The sequence below is a fragment of the Pipistrellus hanaki genome (genome assembly GCF_964339955.1).
Source record: "Pipistrellus hanaki genome assembly, chromosome: 13".
Lineage (NCBI taxonomy): Eukaryota > Metazoa > Chordata > Mammalia > Chiroptera > Vespertilionidae > Pipistrellus > Pipistrellus hanaki.
The window spans coordinates 23,243,699-23,263,504 of NC_140515.1; the positions used below are offsets into that span (position 1 = coordinate 23,243,699).

Below are 19,806 nucleotides of genomic sequence, written 5' to 3' on the forward strand. Positions count from 1 at the left end.
GCTGCTTTTAATATTCTCTTTGTCTTTTGCTCTTGGCATTTTAATTATGATGTGTCTTGGTGTGGTCCTCTTTGGGTTCCTTTTGTTTGGGGTTCTGTGCGCTTCCTGGACTTGTAAGTCTATTACTTTCACCAGGTGGGGGATGTTTTCAGTCATTATTTCTCCAAATAGGTTTTCAGTATCTTGCTCTCTCTCTTCTTCTGGAGCCCCCATAATTCTGAAGTTCGTATACTTGAAGTTGTCCCAGAGGCTTCTTAAACTATCTTCAACTTTTTGGATTATTTTTTCTTTTAGCTTTTCCCTTTGAGTGTCCTTTGCTTCTTTATATTTCAAATCTTTGACTTGATTCTTGGATTCCTCTAGTCTGCTGTTGGGTCTCTTTATAATATTATTTATTTCAGCCAGTGTATGTATAATTTCTAGTTAGTCCTTTTTCATATCCTCGAGGGTCTCTCAAAATTTATCGGCCTTTTCCAGGACATTCTTGAAAAACCTTATAACCATGGTTTTGAAATCTATACCCACTTGTTTGTTTTCCTCCATTTCTTTCATTTTGTGATCTGTTCTTTTTCTCCACATTTTCGCTGCTTCCCTGAATTGATAGGGTAGCTTTGTGCGCTAGGTGTCCTATATGGCTCAGGGGTTCGGCCTCCCCAGTTACCTGAGGTGGACACTCTTAGTGCACCCTTTTGTGGACTGTGTGTACAACCTTGTTGTAGTTAGTATTGACTGTTGTTGGTATCACTGACAGGCCAGTTGGCTGTGAGGATCAGCTGTGTCTACACGGGGAGAACTTTTGTGCTGGAGACAGCCTTATGAGACAAGACTTGAAAAATTGCAAAAGCCTCTTGGCTCAGCTTGGATGGGGTGGAGTCTCAAGGCTGAGCAGACAGTCTTGGCTTCCCATCAGCCCTGTCCTATGAGGCCCCTGGGTTTTAGTGTCCCTCAGTAATTGCTGCAAGCATCTCTAAGAGTAAGCCACCCTCGAGTTTTGCCTGCTTCCAGACAGTCCAGTTTCTCCCCCATGAATCGTGTTCCCAGAGTCTCACCTGGAACTGGAGTTCAGCGGTGGGAAGTTTCCATTTCCCACCTGCTAGAGAAAGCCAGCAACACACTCAGCAGTCAGTCCTCTCTTCGCACACTTGTCCGAACAACTCCAGATCTCTGCCTTTCGCACCTCCCCTGAGTTTCTGTCCAGACTCCCCCATAAGAGCCTGGATCTCCAGGGACTCCACCGGAACTGGGGTTCAGTGCAATTGGGAACTTCTTTCTCCTTCCTGTCGGAGAAAGCCAGGCAGGCACTCAGCTGCCTTTCCTCTCTGCCCACGTGTCGCCATACCTCAGCCCTTTACAGCTCTTTTGATTCTCTGTGAGCTTTTCTCTTTCCTTCTAGTCGTAGATTTTTCATTCAGCCAGCTTTCCTGTATTCTGGATGATGTCCATTCTGTCTTTTAGTTGTAGTTTAGGTGCTAACCTATGTTGCCATCTTGGTTTCTCTCAATTTCAACTGTATTAAAGGAAAATCTAAAATCATTGGTAATCCTATCCCAGGTAAGGCACTGCCTTGGTGTGCTGACAGAGAAGCCATCTGCCCTTTCTCCTTCAATCCATGACTCATGGAATCCCTTGGCATGACTGCCTCCATGTAGGTCACCCCTGTGTACAGGCCAGCAAACTGACTAGCCCCCTTCAGGAGCTCTGTCCCTTCTTGTTTGTTCCTCTCGTTCAGTAAAGTCACCTGAGGGAGGCTTCTGGGCCATAAGGCTGGGCACCTTTTTGGCTCTCGGTTTGTGTTGCCAAAGTGCAGGTCTTGTGTTGGGGCCTTGCTGGAGTTTAAGCCAGAGTCCTGACTAGATTAATGGGGCCTGAATAGCAGCCTGAGACTCCAGTAAAGAGAAGGGGTCTCCTGGGTCCAGCCTCTCTCACCCCAGAAATAAGGCAGATCCACCCTGCCTTGACCCCAGCAGATCTTGCTCCTCTCAGACACCCCAAGAAGTGCTCAGGGCTTGTAGGGCCACACTGCCCAGTCACACCAACCTGGCCTGCAGGCTCCTTTCTCCCGGTAGCTGCCCCCACACTCCTCTTGCCAGCCATACCTGTCTCCTCCAGGCTGGGCTTATGGAGAGTGGGCTAGCTCCTAGTTGTGTCCCCAGGCCCCAGGGCACTTGTTGGTGGACCAACTGGTGTAAAAAGTAATGGTGACCTGGGAAGGTTCTAGACCTTTCAGAAGGTATGCCTATACTTAGCTCCCACCTGAGCCTGCCATTCCTAGTGTAGCAGGTCCTCGATTAAGGTCGTTTTATTCAACCTCTTTGATTTATAATGTTGATGAAGAAAAACTCGATTCCTAGAGGTGACCATTGTATGGAGTTTACATGTCCTCCCCATGTCTTTGTGGGTTTTCTGCATGGTTTCCTCCCACATCCCAAAGATGTGCATGTGAGATAAGCCTGTGTGTCTCCATCATTCCAGTCTAATGTGGGTGTATGGAAGGTTGATCTTCAATGGACGGTGTCCCATCCAGGTTGGGGTCTTACACCCTGAGCTGCTGGTAGAGGTTTTGGGCATCAGAAACCCTAAACTGGAATAAGTATGTTGGAAAAGCATGATCTTAACCTATCTTTATGAATTTTTCTTAAATATATATATAGCTCACACTGACTTAAAAATTTTGAGTTTTTGTTGTTGTTTTTTTTTTGGTTTTTTTTTTTTTTTTTTAGAAGTTTGGTGATGTTTTTGAAACCAGAAATATGCCACAGGAACTGAGCTCATTTCACTTAAAGTTACAGTTTCCAAGAACCTATCCTGATGACACTAGGACTTATTGTACATGTGTCTACCCCCATCCAAGGTCCACAGGACATTTGCAGTTGGCCTGCTTATCTGAGTCCACTGCAGGTTTTGGCTTGTAGATCCCATTTTACCGGAACCTGCCCCCGGAGGGGCGGAGCAGCAAGAAGGTTACTAATTCATTCCCCTCTTTCTCTAAAGTTCAGAAGCAGCCTGCCAGGCACTGGAGTCAAAATGAAGCCTCCAGCCTCTGCCCGCGAAAGTGCCATCCTGCTGGTCCTGTTGCCGCTGCTGGCTGTCCTCCAGACCACCCATGCCCAAAAGGTAGCGGGTGCCTCGGGCACCTGTGTGCGCACCAGAGTGTGAGTGGTATGAGCTGGTGAATGAGTGAGAGCCTGTGTGATGGTGAGTGTGCGAATGAGCACAGATCTGTGTGTATGCAAAAATATGGTGCTGATCCTCCACCAGGCATGTCCCCAGGGCTTTATAGACTCTCCCTCTCCTCTCCCTGCTTGCTAGAAGGGGTGATCCTACTCCCATGTTCCAGGTGGGGAACTGCAGGTTAGCAAGTTGCACCTGGAGGCCGGCAGTGGGGGGAGGTAGGAGTGAGGATGTTGAGCACAGCTCGCCCACTCCCTGGCTGAATGGCCTCAAGGTATTGATGCTTCCTGTCACCCTTTACTCATCTGTGAAGCAGGATAATAATAGATCCTTTTTGGAGGTTTGTTGTGGAAATGGAACCTGTAACACTATGAAGTGCTTAGTACCGTGCCTGGCACAGAGCAGACACTCAAGTGTGTAACAAGGCAATCAGCCAGATACCCACTTCTGCTAGGCTGCGTGTGCAGGTGAACGGAGCTGGCATGTACACATAGTGTGTCGTATACAGGCTGGCAGGAGATGTGTAAGGCTTCTTATGTGAGCGTATGTGAACCTTAGACCTGGGTCAAAGAGCAAGTGCCTGGGTCAGTGACCTATGGGGACTGACCGTCTTCACAGGGTCAGAGCCTGTGCTGCAAGGCAGGCAACTGGGGATGGAGGATGGGTGCAGGGAAAGGGGGCAAAGAACATTCCCAGCTCTTAGAGACTGGACCTTGGTTCCTCCAGATTCTCCCAGCTCCTGGAAGTCCCTGTGGGTGAGTGGCAGGAGCTGTGTTCCTCCATTTCTGGTCGCCAGAATTCAAAGGACTTGTTTGCTGCCCTTACACTGTTCAGAGCCATGCCCGTGAGCTTCCTGATCCCAACAAGGTCCAGGATAAGTAAGAGTCCACTTCCAGACACATTGGGGCTCTTGCTACACCTTCCACCCCCTGTATGGCCCCTGCCCCTGTCAGTGTAGGTTGGGGAATGGAGCACAGAGCTACCTCTTATTTGAGAGAAAGATCCACATGTGAAATGCCTCACAGGGTTTTGCCTGAGCCATCCATGGTCAGTGGGGGTTGGGCCAGGCTTGGTTTGGGCCCTAGGTCAATGCCAGGCTCTGGAAGAGCATTGATACAGGCATGGCTGTCATTGAGACAGTTCCCCCACTCCTCCTTCACTGCTCCAGAATGCCATCGACATCTATAGCCTCACTGTGGACTCCAAGGTCTCCTCCCGGTTTGCCCACACGGTCATCACCAGCAGGGTGGTCAACAAAGCAGATTCCATGCAGGAGGCCACCTTCCAGATAGAGCTGCCCAAGAAAGCCTTCATCACCAACTTCTCCATGTAAGTGCCTTCCCGCCTGCCTCTGCGTCCCCACTCCATCCAGCACTGCCATCCCCTCCCCTCATGCCCCTCAGGAGAGAGGACTTCCTCCTGACATGAGGTTGTGTGCATCTGCAGGCAGCACAGGGAACCAGAGGCTTTATCAGGAACTTATTCTCAGAGATGTTACAGCCATCCCCCACTCTCTTTTTTCATCCTTCCAGCTCTCCCTTCCTCCTATCTCTTCCTCCATCCCCATCCCTCCCTCCATCTTCATCCATATCACATTTGTCCCTCCATCCCTTCCTCCTTTCACCCCTCGCTCCACCAACCTCTGCATTCCTCCCTGCCCTGTGCTGGTGGGAAGAGGGTTCGAGCCTTTTAGCCCTGTGTCTACCACTGGCCGGGGAGCCTGGCATCTCCCTACTCCTCAGCCTGCCCCACAGAGCTGGCCCCAGGGCTGGGTGCACACACAGCTCAGAAAGCACTTGCTGGTGGTAGGCAGGTTCTTCTGGGACAGTCTGTGAGGGACAGGGGCAGTTGGAATGTGGGGCCAGAGCAGAAGGGAGAAGAGAGACCAGGACTCAGCGCAGCCCTGCCTCCTTTGCAACCTTTCTCTCCTGTCCATTCAGTAAAAAGAATATTCTCTTAGGTTGTGCGTGCCTCAGGGTAGATGGAGGCCTGGCACACCTTGCAGAGGCTGCCCGCCCTTACCCAGGCTCCTGCACAGTCTTGTACACAGTAGGCGCATAATAGATGGGTGAGATCTGATAAAGGTTGGAGTCACTCTACCAGGAGTCACAGCAAGTCACAGACAGGCTCCCTGGAGGAGGAGGTGATTAGAGAGAGTTCCCCCATCCCACCACCAGACTATGAACAGCACCCACTCTCCCGCCCCAGGATCATCGACGGTGTGACCTACCCAGGAAACATCAAGGAGAAGGATGCAGCCCAGGAGCAGTATAGTGCAGCCGTGGCCAGGGGGGAGAGCGCTGGCCTCGTCAAGTGAGCCCAAGGGGGTGTGGGAGACCCCAGTAGGGTGGGGCAGAAGTTGTCCCTGCCTTTAGTCCTGCTTCTGCCTCCAGTGTCCATACCCTCCCTGGTCTGGATGCCCTCCTCCCCCAGGGCAGCTGGGAGAAAGATGGAGCAGTTCCAGGTATCGGTCAGCGTGGCTCCCGCTGCCAAGATCACCTTTGAGCTGGTGTACGAGGAGTTGCTCAAGCGGCGTCTGGGAGTGTATGAGCTGCTGCTGAAAGTCCAGCCCCGGCAGCTGGTCAAGCACCTGCAGGTACCCAGAGCTGCCTCCTCCCAGGAGCCTCCTAGGGGACTCTGGGCTGCCCAGGGTGGCCCTCAGGCCCCCTCTGCCTCCTGCGAGGGCCAGGCCTGGCTCCTGCCTAACCCCGTGACCCATTTCTTCTTCCAGATGGACATTCACATCTTCGAGCCTCAGGGCATCAGCTTTCTGGAGACAGAGAGCACCTTCATGACCAATGAGCTTGTAGACGCCCTTACCGTCTCACAGAACCAGACCAAGGTGGGCCTGCCACAGTGGGTGGGAAGTGTGGGTACCGAGGGGCCTGTCTTCAGGCCAGCCGGATGAGCTGGATCTGCAGAGAGCGGGACAATTGGGCAGTATTTCTCAGCTGGCGAGCTTTTGAGGTATCAATGTCCACACTGACATGTGGCAGATGAGGAGGGCAAGGCCTAGAGAGAAGGGCGGGCGCTGGTTTGCACCTGAGTTTTGGGGCTCCGGGCAGAGGACACTGACCTGAGAGTCCCAGGACCAGGGGGAAGGTTGGAGGCTGGATCACACACATCCTGAGCCCAGGCTCTGCTGGCATGGCTCCGGAGCAGAGGCTCCTCGCTCACACCCATCCTCTGTACTGAGGCCGCCCACCTGACAGCCCAACCTGAGAGAAAGATCCCTGGCATTTGACATAAGGTGGAATTCTCATCCTGGGTGATTCTCAGATGGGGTGAGGAGTGTGAGTATGACCTCACTGCTCCCCAACATCAGCCCAGTCGGTCGTTCCTCCAGGCGCACATCCGATTCAAGCCGACGCTGTCCCAGCAACAGAAGTCTGCAGAGCAAGAGGACACAGTGGTGGATGGCGACTTCATCGTCCGCTATGATGTGAACCACACCCTCTCTGGAGGCTCCCTTCAGGTGCGTGGGCTTCAGGGAGAGCAGTATATCCAGGAAATCCTCCATCCTTTGGAGCCTAAGCCTGGCTGTTGGAGAAAAAAAGCCAAAAAAAAAAACGGCTCCTGCTGGTCACTGTGCACCAAGGGCAACAGACAGAAAACACACAGTTTAGTTCTGCTGTCCCTGAAGGAATTCCCTTTCGGAAGCAGAAAAGTTTCATCTGCTAAAGAAGGTTTATTACCTCTCAACTGCCTCAGCTATTCAAACAAATAGCAGGCAAAGTAGAGTTCTAGTGGGTCGTGCATAGCAGGGAAGTTTTCAGCAAAAGAGTAGCTCCACTGAGTCCTAAGACATGGTGAGGAATGTGGGGGTGGGGGGTGTGAGTGGGAAGAGTCCAACCAAAGGACTTGTATGCATATGTGCATAAGCCGTGGACACAGACAATAGGGTGGTATAGGACTGGAGGGGGATGGCAGACTAGAAGATGCCAATGGGGAAAAACTGGGACATCTGTAATACTTTCACCTATAAAGTTTTAAAGGAAAAAAAGATGTCATGGACTAGAGGAGGTTAGCAGTAGGACTGTGACTGAGGAGCTTAAATGAAAAGAGGATGGGACCCGGGGATTTGGGGTGAGGAGGTGGGGTGGGACAGGGCAGGGCAGGACTGCAGCTCTCATCAGCTGGGGTGTGTCTCACTCTGGTCATAGATCGAGAATGGCTACTTTGTGCACTACTTTGCCCCAGAGGGTCTGTCCATGATACCCAAGAATGTGATCTTCGTCATTGACACCAGTGGCTCCATGATGGGCAAGAAAATCCGGCAGGTGGGTACCATAGGCCAGGGCAGGGCCCTGAAAACTCTCAGCTGCCTCACACCGTCAGCTCTGGTCTAGCAGGCAGACCCTCCCCCCTCCATCTTCCCGGGTAGGAGGCTTCCAGAGACCGAGGTCAGAGCTGCTCCTGACACTGGAGCCTTCACCATGTTCCCACTGCAGGTGTGGGCCTGGGGGTGCCGCCCAAGGGCACATGAGCCCCCAAGGAGGACCCCTGAAATACCCACCTTGTTTCCCCTTCCCCTGACCAGACTCGGGAAGCCCTCATCAAGATCCTAGAGGACCTCAGGCCCGAAGACCACTTCAACCTCATTACCTTCAGCAGGGAGGCAACCCAGTGGAAGCCATCTCTGGTGCCAGCTTCGACCCAGAATGTGGAGGAGGCCAAGAAATATGCTAAAACCCTCAAGGCCCAGGGAGGTGAGCACCAGAGCAGCCCTGCAGGATGGGGACCCCCAAACACGAACCCCACCTGAGCGGCATCCTGAGAGAGTGTGTCCCTCAGGAACCAATATCAACGATGCGATGCTGATGGCCGTGCAGCTGCTGGAGACAGCCACCCGGGAGGAGCAGCTGCCCTCAGGGAGCGTGTCCCTTCTCCTCCTCCTCACTGATGGCGACCCCACTGTAGGTGAGGCACAGCGCAACTCCAGGGCACACTGCCCAGGGGGCATCACTGGGGCTGCAAGTGGTTCAAGGGAAGTGAGGGGTCCCTGAGGCCTCTCTGGCTCTGAGATTCCAAATATCCCCTGAGCAAATCCCTGTTTTCTCACCCCTGCCCCAAAACGCTGGGTCCAGGCGAGACCAACCCCAGCAAGATCCAGAAGAATGTGCAGGAGGCCATAGGCGGTCAGTACAGCCTCTTCTGCCTGGGCTTTGGCTTCGACGTCAGCTACGCCTTCCTGGAGAAGCTGGCGCTGGACAACGGCGGCCTGGCTCGGCGCATCTACGAGGACTCGGACTCTGCCCTGCAGCTGCAGGTGCCAGCCTCCCCCTGAGGGCTGGGTGAGTCTGGGATGACCCTGCCCGGCCCTGGTGACACCCCCCACTCTGCAGGACTTCTACCAGGAGGTGGCCAATCCCCTGCTGACCGCAGTGACCTTCATGTACCCAAACAATGCCGTGGAGGAGGTCACGCAGGACAACTTCCGGCTGTTCTTCAAGGGCTCCGAGATGGTCGTGGCCGGGAAGCTCCAGGCCCAGAGCCCTGAGGTGCTCTCAGCCCAAGTCAGCGGGAAGCTGGTGAGTGTGGATGGATTCCTGGTGTGGAAGCGTGGGTGCAGCAGGCATTCAGAGGGGCTAGGTTCAAACTCCAGCCCTGTCAGACTCCAGCCAACTGCCTTTGGGCAAGTTCCAAAGTGCCCCCTGCCACCATGGATGACCTCAGTCCCCACTGCATAGCTGGTGTGTGTGGGGTGGGGTCCAATGAGATAATGTCCTGATTCTCCTGAGAGCACCTAGCTTGCCTGCACATGGCAGGCACTCCGTAGTCAGTCTATGTTGCTACTGCTGTGCCCTTGGGCACCGGGTTTGACATCCCCTCTGTCCTCCACCAGCCCTCTGAGATTGCTTTTAGCATCCCTTCCACTTCACAGATGAGCAGACTGGGGTCCAACGTGCCCTGGGGCCCATTGCAGCCCAAGCAAGACTCACCCCAGCTCATCACATGGTGCCCTCTCCTTTCCCAGTTGCCCCTACCTCTGTGCCACAGGGGACCCCTCATTCCACAAAGAGAGTCTGAGCACCTGCTGTGACCCAGGACATACCTGGGCCCTAGGGATACTGCCCTCATGGGAGAGGCATTGGGTAAATCATCACACAAGGAAAGACCCAGAGGCTGGGGTGACCCTGAGAGGATGAACCCATGGACTTGGGAGCAGCACTGGAGCCCCAACATGACATGGAGGTCAGGGAGAGCTTCCTGGACAGGACTCAGCTGCCACTGTGGGATGAGTAGGAGGCAGCAGAACCAGATGGTGAAGTGATGGAGGAATGTTTCAGGCATGCATGGCAGGCGGGCACGCTGCGACCAGGACTGAGTCTCAGAGAAGTAGCACGTGTCACAATGAGCAGTGCATTCAGCTGACCAGAAGCCTGGCATCCACCCCTCTTTGCCACGTCCGAGGGGTGAGGCCTGGGGATTCCACATAATCTCCCCATGCCTCCGTTTCCTACCGTGTGAAAAGGAGAATTGGTCATCTTACCACCTTATGAGACTGCCGTGGGATTAACCTGTGGCCCAGGGAAACATTCCACACATGTTAGCTGCTGGTGTTGTCCTGGAGGCTGGGAGTTCCCAAAGTGCGGAACCCAGGGTGACTAGGGGGTATCACACATGCCTTTGTTTGAATAACTACTTATTTATCCTAATGTATCTCCTGAGAAATGCAACTCCAACCTCAAATGTACAACTTCCCTGGTCGTATTGCTTGGGACGAGGCCAAGTGGAGAGTGTTAGTCTACTTAAAGTTCACTTAAGGAAAAGCATCAAATAGATAGCTGTGCAGGTGGATAGGGCATTTGTGCAGGTGGCCTGCAGGTGACAAAGGTGTGGGAGGCCCGGCTCTGGTGAGAGACAGAGGAGGGCATCTCTAGCAGAGGGGTTGGGGTCTGATCCACATTGCCAAGGCTTTTGGCCACCGGGGAATTGTGACAGGAAAGGCTGGAGTTCCTCTGCCCGCAGGCCCCACGTCCCAGGCTGCTGTCCAGGTCAGCCTGAGACCAGAAGGCCCCACCCTGAGAAAGGAAGCAGCAGTCCACCTGAAACTTGGGCACATCTTTGGACACAGTGCCCGGTCTCAGCAAAAGGGACCAGCTTGGTCAAGGGGCAGCTTAATAGAGTACATGGGGTCCAAACCCTATTAAAGCCTTAGTTTTCTTTCCAACTCTGCCATGACTGCTGGGGAAGGCACTTGACTCTCTGTCCCCAGAGTCTCCATCTTTGGGGTGAGCCCTCTTGGGACCCTTTCTGCTTTAAACTGCATTTGCTGCTGCTTCTGCACTGGCCTGGGGCCCAGATCCCATCCTCATTTTCCTTGTTCCCAAAAGCTGCATGTGATCTGGATTCCTGGCTTTGCACCTGTGATAGTTTCTATCCTTCTATCCACGTCCTTCTCATCCTTGGAGGCTCTGTGGCTGAGCCCCTTACAGCCCTAAACTCCCTCCCTGTTCCCCACATATTCAAAGGGAATGCAGTTGTGACAGCCTATTCGTGAAACCTGCCCAGTCCCAACTAGGTTTCTCATGGAAAGCTGAGATGTACCAGGCCAGGTGCAGGCTTCAGGCCCTCACTGCTGCCCCCTGGCTTGGCCCCTCTTTCCAGCCCACGGAGAACATCACCTTCCAAGTGGAGTCCCAGGTGGCAGAACAGGAGGAGGAGTTCCGAAGGCCCAAGTACATCTTCCACGGCTTCATGGAGAGACTCTGGGCGTACCTGACCATCCATCAACTGCTGGAGCGAATGTGGGTGGCCTCTACCGCCACGGGCCTGCTGGGGCGGCCACACACGGCCTCATTGTCTTCCCAAGATCCTCATGGGTGGGACAGCAAAGGCGGCCTGAGCATCTCCTACGTATGCAGAGAGGGGGTTCATGGTGTGGTGTCTGAGCTCCAGACTCTCCCAGTAGGGATCCCAGACCCCATCCCCAAGGGTCTGGAAGGGAGGCAGAATGGAGCTAGGCATCTTGTGACCAGCTGGGCCTCTGATTCTCTCTTCCTGCAGGGTTTCCGCATCCGATGCTGATAAGAAGGCCCTGGAGAAGCAAGCTCTGGGCTTGTCGCTCAACTATAGCTTTGTCACCCCCCTCACGTCCATGGTGGTCACCAAACCAGAAGGCCAAGAACAGTCTCAAGTTGCTGAGAAGCCTGTGGAAAGTGGTGGGTGTGAGAGTGGGCTCCTAGCCTCTGTGGCAGCAGAGTTTGGACCCAGTCTTCTCCCCAGCCCCTCCCCCACATCCTGACCAAGACCCTAACCCTGCCACTCACACTCCCACGACCCCAGAAAATGCATCCCATTGCATTGTTGAGGAAACTGAGGCCATGTCTCCTGACCCTCCCAAATGCACTGCAGCTGTGTAGTATTGGGGTTGGGAAGCAACGTTTAAATAAGCACTTCAAATGTATGAAAAGTACCCTGATGGTATCTCTCTCCCTCTCTCACTCACTTTCTCTCTCTTTTCTTTTTGTTTTATCCAGAAAAGGTTCCATCAGGTAAGGGCCTAATACCTTCAAAGGCTGGCATTGGTGATGGGTGGCTGTATCAGGACCTCGGACCCCAGTCTCACGAAGTTGCTGGCCAGGGCCTCTCCAGCCCAGCCTGCTGCCAGGAGGGGGCTTTGTCTGCCCAAGCACATGGGTGCTTTAGACACCTGTTCACTCAGACATTGGCTGTCCTGGGCGCTAGGGGCACAGTCCCCATCCAGCCGGATGCACACCCAGGTCTCTCTGATTTCCAGGTCGCACTGTCTTCAGACATCGAGCCATGGGACACACAGGGCCCAAATTACCAGGTATCTAAGCAGGGGAGGTAGTGGGAGGGGAGATTGACAGAACCTGGACCCTGGCCACAGGCTGGGCTCTGCCCTGAGTCTGGGTGAGTGGCTTGCTTGGCTCACCTGGCTGGTGGCTGGGCTGGGTCTCAGTTCAGTGTGTTTGATTAGGAGGCAGCCATGCAGGACCTGTTGTTAGCGGCAGAAGAAACCTCAGGGGACAAGGTAGTTTGAAGTGACCGATATCCCAGCGGGGAGGAGTTCAAGAAGGGTTCCTTTTCCCAGCTTTGAGTTTCTCCGGGCTGTAGGGGGAGAGGCTCTCAGAGTAGTGGGTGTGGGGAAAGGAGCCATCTGTCCTCTCTACATCCATCTCCCGGGGTGGGTCCCAGAGCCCTGGCGGTGGGGACCCATGACTTTGCTTGAGCAAAGACTGCAGGTGTCAATGTTTCTAAAGCAGGAGTTTCCATGCACGCTCAAGTTTATGATTCTCCCGGCGAGAGAGCAGGACCACCTGGATTGGGTCGTGTTGCTATTCATCCTTATCTAGACTATACTATTGATCGGTACTCGATCCTAAAGCACGGAATAGGTAAGCCACTTTCTGACTCATTTCCTCAAGGGGATAGGTAAGCCTGCCTGTAGAGTTGGATGGGAGCAAGCACCCCGCTCAGGGCTGGACACAGTCCAGGGACAGTTGCTGTGGGGCTTGACATGAAGTAGTGTGTCACGTATTTCACTGAACCAGACCCATTACACTCTGGAGGCTGGCTCAGCATGGTACCTTCTAGAAAGGGAAGGCTCCCACCATTCCCAAAGCCATGAGTGGCCCGATGATCTGTTTCTGATCTCCAGGCTGGATTGAGACCCACCCACAACACCAGCTGGACCCTGTCTCCTCAGTGTTTTCCTAAAGTGTGCTCTCCTGGGTTGGGTGTATGTGGGCAGGGGTTCCAGGCTGGAGATTGGTGGCGCGGCAGGTGGCAGTGATGGCTGGAGGAGGAGATGCTGAATGCTCTGAATCCTGACGTCCTTCTCCCTTTCCGTTTCTGGCCATTCCTGTACTGGCTTCTATCTCCACTGATGGTCCTATTATAGTGGATTTTGACCTGCATGACACAATGAAAGGTAGGCCCCCAGAGCAGATCCCCTGAAGTTGACTATGGCCCTAGAGCAGGGAGTCCCTGGGTAGGGAGAACCCTGGGGATCTCTTGAAACCTGTTACATGGTTTCTCAATGTTGAAGTGGTGAAGGAACCCTGGCCACAACCATACACTATCCCATCCTTCCATTGGCCCGGCCCCCAACTCTGAGAAAGGGCATGCCTAAACAAAGACTTTTTCTTTCAGAAACAAGCCCTACAGCTCCACCACCAGGTAAGTTGCCTGCCCTCCTCTGCCCCCCTTCCCCTCGCTGCCCTCCAGATTGTTTTATCTGCCCCAGCAACCATATCTGCTGCCCCAGCCCCCATCCAGGCTCCCACTGTCATCCTGCCTCTGCCGGGGCAGAGCGTGGACCAGGTCTGCGTGGACATCAAGCGCACCCCGGGGCCATCATTACGCCTGCTCTCAGACCCTGACCAAGGTGAGGCCTGAACAGTCACCTTCCAGAGAAACCCTCTGCAGGCAGGCAGTGCCCAAAGCAACCTAGAGGCAAAAGCCCAGAAGGGGAGGCCAGGCTGAGGGAGGGGCATATGAGGCTGCACAGGGTCACACAGCAGTGACTGCTCCTTGGCAGAGAAGCAGGGGTTATCTAGGGAGAGGCAGAGGTTGGCAGAAGCCCAGAGCCCTGAAAGATAGTAGTGGGACCTTAGAGAGTATGGAATAGGGGAATGGCAAGAGGAGGGAGAGTGCTGAACAGAAAGAACGGTCATACTGGTTGAGCTGAGGTGTCATGTCAGACATGGGGACATACAGCACTCAGGTATGCTCACACAGAGTCTCCCACATCCACACACCAGGCCTAAAGTCTCTTTGCTCCTTGAGGGCAGGGACCACTGATTTTCCAACTCCGTCTTGGCCATGGCACCTAGCTCAGGGCCAGGCACTCTACAGCGCTTTCTAAAGGTTCCTGGATTCAGACACGATCTCCCTTCTCAGAGGGCTCATCTGAACCTGTCCATCACTGAGGATTTGTGGTCCTTCCATAGTCAAATGCAACCAAGGAATGAGAGAAAAGATTGTGGAAACCAGACTCCAGTGTGAGGGAATGCTGGGGGCAGGGCAGTGAGGAGGGGGCTGGTGAAGGACAGTCCTGGGGGACATAATCAGAGAGCACCTCCTGTGCAGGCCACTGCCCAGCCAGCCCATGCCTCTGACCTCTGCTCTGGGCTCTCTCAGGTCTCGAGGTGACTGGGGAGTATAAGATGCAGAAGGCCCAGTTCTCCTGGATCAAGGTGACTTTCAAGAATCCCCAGCTACAGGTCCGTGTGTCCCCTGAGCATGTGGTCGTGACTAGGGGCCGAAGAAGCTCTGAGTACAAATGGAAGGAGACGCTGTTTGTGGTGATGCCTGGGTAAGCCACAGGCTGGGTACCAGCGGTGATGTCTCAGGCTACATTAGTGACAGTGCTGACCGGTGGCCTGAGGCCACAGGCTTGGGGATGAAGTGCTTGGGCAGAGAATGAGTCCACTGCTATTGGCTGCCTCCACCTGTTGGACAGAACCATACCTCTTTTTCTCGGGGGGTGGGGGGCACCCACGGTCATGCCCCTGAGCACTGACCCTTACAATCAAACATCCACCCCACAGACCTTTCATTGGCCACCACACATGCAGGTCTGGGTGTCCTGGCACATCGAGGGGGACCAGTTGTGGGCTTCTCCATCAGAATGTTGACACCTAACCCGGGGCACTCTCCTACACAGGGAACAATGTGGGTTGGAGCCACACTGCTGCTACTTGTGTGTGATCCTGGGCAGGCTGCTTAGACCCTCTTAGCCTCAGTTTCCTCTCTCATACCTGATGAGAATCACCCCAAGCCTGAGTTAGAGGCTAAGCAGAGACTCAATGAGGGAAGATGACAGGGAGCACTTTGCTCATTACAAGGGGTGGTGCCCTCGGGGCATGCCGCAGGGCTGCTGTCTCCGTGGTGAGGGAATGATGACAACAGTGAGGAGTTGGAAGGCACTGCTCCAGGGGGAGGTTAGGAAAGTCTCTTAGCATCCTCCTGACTCTCTGAGGAGGAGAGACTGTCCACCCAACTTCTGGCAAGTCATGGAGGGGCATGGCGACCTTCCTGGGCGGGGCTGCTTGACCATCGAGCCTTTCAGAGGCAGCTCTCTGGGTGCAGAAGTCACGAGGGGACTGGAGTGAGGCCGATGCTCAGGCCCTGTGGGACCACTGCCCTCCTGGTCCCAGCCTGTGCTGAGTACAAAGAGACTGGTTTCCACCTGACAAGTGAGTGAGCACCTGGCCAACCTGAGGGCTCACCTGAAGATCTCCCCATTTCATGAAAGAAAGTTTCCTGTTATCTGACAAATACATACACAGCAGAAGATGAAATAAAGAACTCCTCTTAGTCATAGTGAAAGGCTCCACACACTTTCACGAGCTACAGAAGATCTCAGGGCAGAAAATCAGACCACACCTTGTAGTGAGTCTCTGGGCGACAGTGGAAACTTAGTGCAGGTCCCTTTAAGGTAACCTCAGAGTACCAGCTGGGTCTTATTCAACTTGCTCAAAGGAGCCTAACATTCCTAAGAGAACCAAAAAGGTAAGCCTGTCAGAGATTATTGTAAGTAAAGAAGAAGGGGATAGAATCAGAAGAGACTTGCCCTTGTACATGCTAAACATACAAGTAAACACTGATCATTAAGGGAAAGTGGCTCTCGCACAGTATGTCCGATACCCCCGGAATCATATCAAAGGAATTTGTGCGGAACCAAATCTAAGAAAAGAGAGGGAAAGGAACCGTTATTTTGTTGTAGAAATGCTGGGATCACCAGATATCATTAAATTAACGTTGGTCCCAGTTGCTGAGGAGAAAACTGAGGCTCAGAATATGTAATGGACTTCCCACCCAAGGCCACAACAGGGATTGCCCCACCAACCCCACCCCACCCCACCCCACCGGCCAGGGTCCCCTGAGGGTGTCTGCATGCCTACCTTGCTCTCAGGAGCCTGGGTTTCCCCACAGCCTCACCATGACCATGGACAAGGCAGGGCTCCTGCTGCTCAGCAGCCCAGACAAAGTGACCATCGGCCTGCTGTCCTGGGACGGCCCTGGGCAGGGGCTGCGGCTGCTTCTGCAGGACACTGACCGCTTCTCCAGCCGCGTCGACGGGATCCTTGGTATGCTGCCCATGACCCCGGCGCAGGGCATCCTCAGCCACCTCTGCCTGGGCACAGGCAGTGCCGTGTGTCTCCCAGCCCCCGTGTCTTCATCCCTCACTGACCACCCTTTGTCTCTCAGGCCGCTTTTACCAGGGCGTGCTCTGGGGGCCGCCAGATGCCACAGATGACAGCAAGCGAACACTGAGGACTCATGGGTTTGACTACAGTGCCACCAGGTGACTCCACGCAAACAGGCCAGGGCTGGGACTAGGAGGCTGAGAGCTGGTCCCTGGGGACCTCCACTCCCCTGTCCATACCTGGGATCTAGAGAGAGTCAGGTGAAAGGTTGATGCTTTAGACGTGTGTGACCCAGCCCTCAGTGTGACCCACAAAAATGGTCAACTCAGACCCACAGCAAACACCGCAGCCAGAGATCACTAAGGGTGAGTTGGGGGCATTAGCAAACTCCTTGAAGTCGCAGAGCCCTGAAACCTCGAAAACTGGGTGCCCTTGGGTGACAGGACCTTGTCAGCCTGTGTTGGAGGGAATTCTAAGGGGCCCTGAAACCCCACCTTCCACTTGCCCATCCCCAGCTCTCTCCCTCTCTTCCCACCACACCTGCTAACCACCCATGTGTCTGTCTTCTCTATCCATCTCAGAGAGCTCAAGGTGGATTACCAAGGGGGAACCCCAGGAACAGAGATTTCCTGCTGGTGTGTCGAACTATAGTCCTGATGGCAGGAGTTATACCCACCTATCCACCCCCCATCCCCCTTGCCACCCCACTGTGTGCAGATGGCTGTTATCTTGTGACCAGAGCTCCCTGTTGGGTCTCGCCGTGATGGGGAGGGGAGTGCCACTAATTACAAATAAAGGAAGGTAGTGTAAATCAGGGAGTGGGCGTCTCTGATTCCATCCAGCCAAACACCAGGGCTGTAGAACCTTCCCCTGAACACTTAGCATCATGTGACATTAGAATCTTCCCATGATCAGCCCACAAAGGCCTGTGGCCAATAGGTCCCTGAGGAGCTTTTGGTCCACTCCTTTCATTTCATAAGGTGGAAACTAAGATTTAGAGATTGAACCACCCATGTAGTATGCCACTCCAGGACCAGAAAACAAATGAAATGTCATGTCATTTCATTTGTTAATTCTCACCCGAGGATAAGTTTCCATTGATTTTTAGAGAGAGTGGATGGGAAGGGGAGAGACACAGAGACATCAGTGTGAGAGAGACACATTGATTGGTTGTGTCCTGCACATGCCCTGACTGAGGCCAGGGATCAACTCTGCAATCAAGATACATACCCTTGACCGGAATCAAAGCCAGGACCTTTAGTCCTTGGGTTGATGCTCTATCCACTGAGTCAAACCGGCCAGGACCATGAAAACCAGATTTGACTCTTCCTATCTCTATTTACAAAAGTGAACTGAGTAGTTCTCAGCAAGCTTTCCAATGGGGCTTGCATGATGCAATTTGATGTTCACATGTTTGCTCCCCACCTGGAAAGAAGCTAGCACTAGAATACAGGAAACAGACATGAGGCCCTCATCCCAGGAGAGAAGTGTCTGTTCCATGGAGGTGACCAGTTGCCCAACTCTAAATCCTCTCCTATCCATGCCCCAATTCCTGCACAGTCAGAGTGTACTTAAAAATCATTTATAGCCCAGCCTGGACCGGTTTGGCTCAGTGGATAAAGCGTCGGCCTGCGGACTGAAGGGTCCCGGGTTCGATTCTGGTTAAGGGCATGTACCTTGGTTGTGGGCACGTCCCCATTGGGGGGTGTGCAGGAGGCAGCTAGTCGATGTTTCTCTCTCATGGACGTTTCTAACTCTCTGTCCCTCTCAATTCCTCTCTGTGTAAAATCAATAAAATATATATTTTTTAAAATCATTTATACCCCAGGTAGCTCAGTTGTTTGGAGCATCACCCTGTACACCAAAGGTTGCAGGTTCAGTCCCCAGTCAAGAGCACATACCTGCATTGTGGCTTTGATCTCCAGTTGGAGAGCTTGCAGGAGGCAACCCATTGATGTTTCTCTCTGACATCGATGTTTCTCTTTCTCTCTTTCTTCCTCTCTGTCTAAAAATAAATAAATACGTAAGTAAATAAATGAATGATAAAACATATTCTTGGTGAGGATTTTAAATCACACACACTTTTTTTTTAAACAAAGCCCATGGGAATAAGACAAGAGCCGAGTAGTGATGGGGTTTCAGTTGGGGACACCCTAGTGTTGAAGCTGCAGCACAAAACTTTGCTCTGAGCTTCCCCACAGCCAGAGGAAAGCAGAAAAGGAGCTCATTTGCTTGTTAAGAGGAAGCAAAGCAGATCATCAGGGAAAGCCTTTTCCCAGCTCTTGAGCTCTATAGGGTGTTTACTGAGTGAGTCTCTCTAGAGGGGTCAGAAGAGAGGCCCATAGGTGGGAGCCAGCAGCAGGTTTCCAAAGACACAACCACACTCCATCTGCCTCTCCCTCTGCCCTGGTTGGCTGGCAGGGGTCTCAGGCTGTTGCTGTGAGAAGAGAGAGCTGCCTTGGTGCCTCTGTTGGACTTGCTGTGAGGCCACCTCTGACACACCTACCAAGAAGAGAGACGGGGCCCACACAAAGCTCACCCTCTGGGACACCTCTGCCTGGGCTGGGCTTGGGGGTTGTACGACAGCAGAGGAGTCAGAGTGACTTTCTGGCCCAGCAGCAGGGCAGGTGTCTTCTGTGAACAATTGGAAGTAGGTCCATGCCCTTCATTGTTTTGTTCACTGAGTGCTTTCCAGCACCTCCTTGGGCCAGGCCCTGGGCAGAGTGCTGTGGGCACCATGACAGACAGTGCCTGAGTGACAGCTGCCACCCAAGAACGACCAGGGGCTGCAAGGATCCCAGAGGGACTCTTCTCGTTCTAGCTGGGGAGGACCTTGGAAGCTTCCAGGAATGTGACGTGATTGGGGCTGAGTTTTGATGAATGAAGAGAACTCAGCCCAGTAGAAAAGTAGGACAAGGACACTGGGCCGAGAGCCAGGACATCGTGGGTTGAGTTCAGGGTAGGAGGAGGGAAGAATGGGGTGAGGAGGATGGTGGAAAGGTAGAGAAGCAGGGCCAGGCCAGCACTGGCTGGGTGCACCTTGCCGTGGAGCATGATTTCCATCCTGAAAGCCAGGGAGCCATCAGAAGCACAGCCAGAGTGACATGGGACTGGGATGAGGACAGAATCTGCCTGAAATTGGCTTGTAAGGAGGCCTCCCTGACTGTGTTGAAAGAGGGGAAGGGGCACATTTGGGCTGTGGGCCTTCTCTGCCTTTCTGCCTACCTGCCAGGCTAGGCTGCCAGCTGGAGTGGCAGGACATGGAAGGGTTTGCCAACTTTAGGATGTCCTTTCCCAGGCTGGGCCCTTTTTGCCAGCCCAGCCTGGACACCTGCCATGTTTACTCTAGAGTGGTGTCTCATGTGGTCCTCTCCCTAGAGTAGCAGCAGCGCCATTCCACAAGTTACCATTCATAGATGCATGGGGGGAGGAGGACTTTTCTGTTGATAAATGTTTCCTCCTGGACTGTCCCCCCAATACCCTCTCCAGGACCCCAGGCTGGGGTCTCTAG

At 53.6% G+C, this 19,806-nt stretch overlaps 1 protein-coding gene across 1 annotated transcript; it reads left to right on the forward strand.

The window, feature by feature from the left end:
- The first annotated feature begins 2,966 nt into the window (after positions 1 to 2,966).
- On the forward strand, positions 2,967 to 18,111 carry LOC311632005 (inter-alpha-trypsin inhibitor heavy chain H4-like). Its single transcript, XM_084902950.1, has 24 exons — positions 2,967 to 3,114; positions 4,340 to 4,500; positions 5,380 to 5,484; positions 5,605 to 5,767; positions 5,903 to 6,013; positions 6,518 to 6,646; positions 7,335 to 7,451; positions 7,712 to 7,880; positions 7,966 to 8,091; positions 8,259 to 8,440; positions 8,517 to 8,702; positions 10,783 to 10,922; positions 11,182 to 11,336; positions 11,655 to 11,669; positions 11,915 to 11,968; positions 12,119 to 12,172; positions 12,402 to 12,536; positions 13,043 to 13,072; positions 13,294 to 13,320; positions 13,409 to 13,528; positions 14,284 to 14,458; positions 16,081 to 16,235; positions 16,357 to 16,453; positions 16,877 to 18,111. Exons 1-24 carry the CDS (start codon positions 3,025 to 3,027, stop codon positions 16,944 to 16,946), a joined length of 2,766 nt encoding a protein of 921 aa, XP_084759076.1. The 5' UTR covers positions 2,967 to 3,024; the 3' UTR covers positions 16,947 to 18,111.
- The last annotated feature ends 1,695 nt before the right edge of the window (positions 18,112 to 19,806 follow it).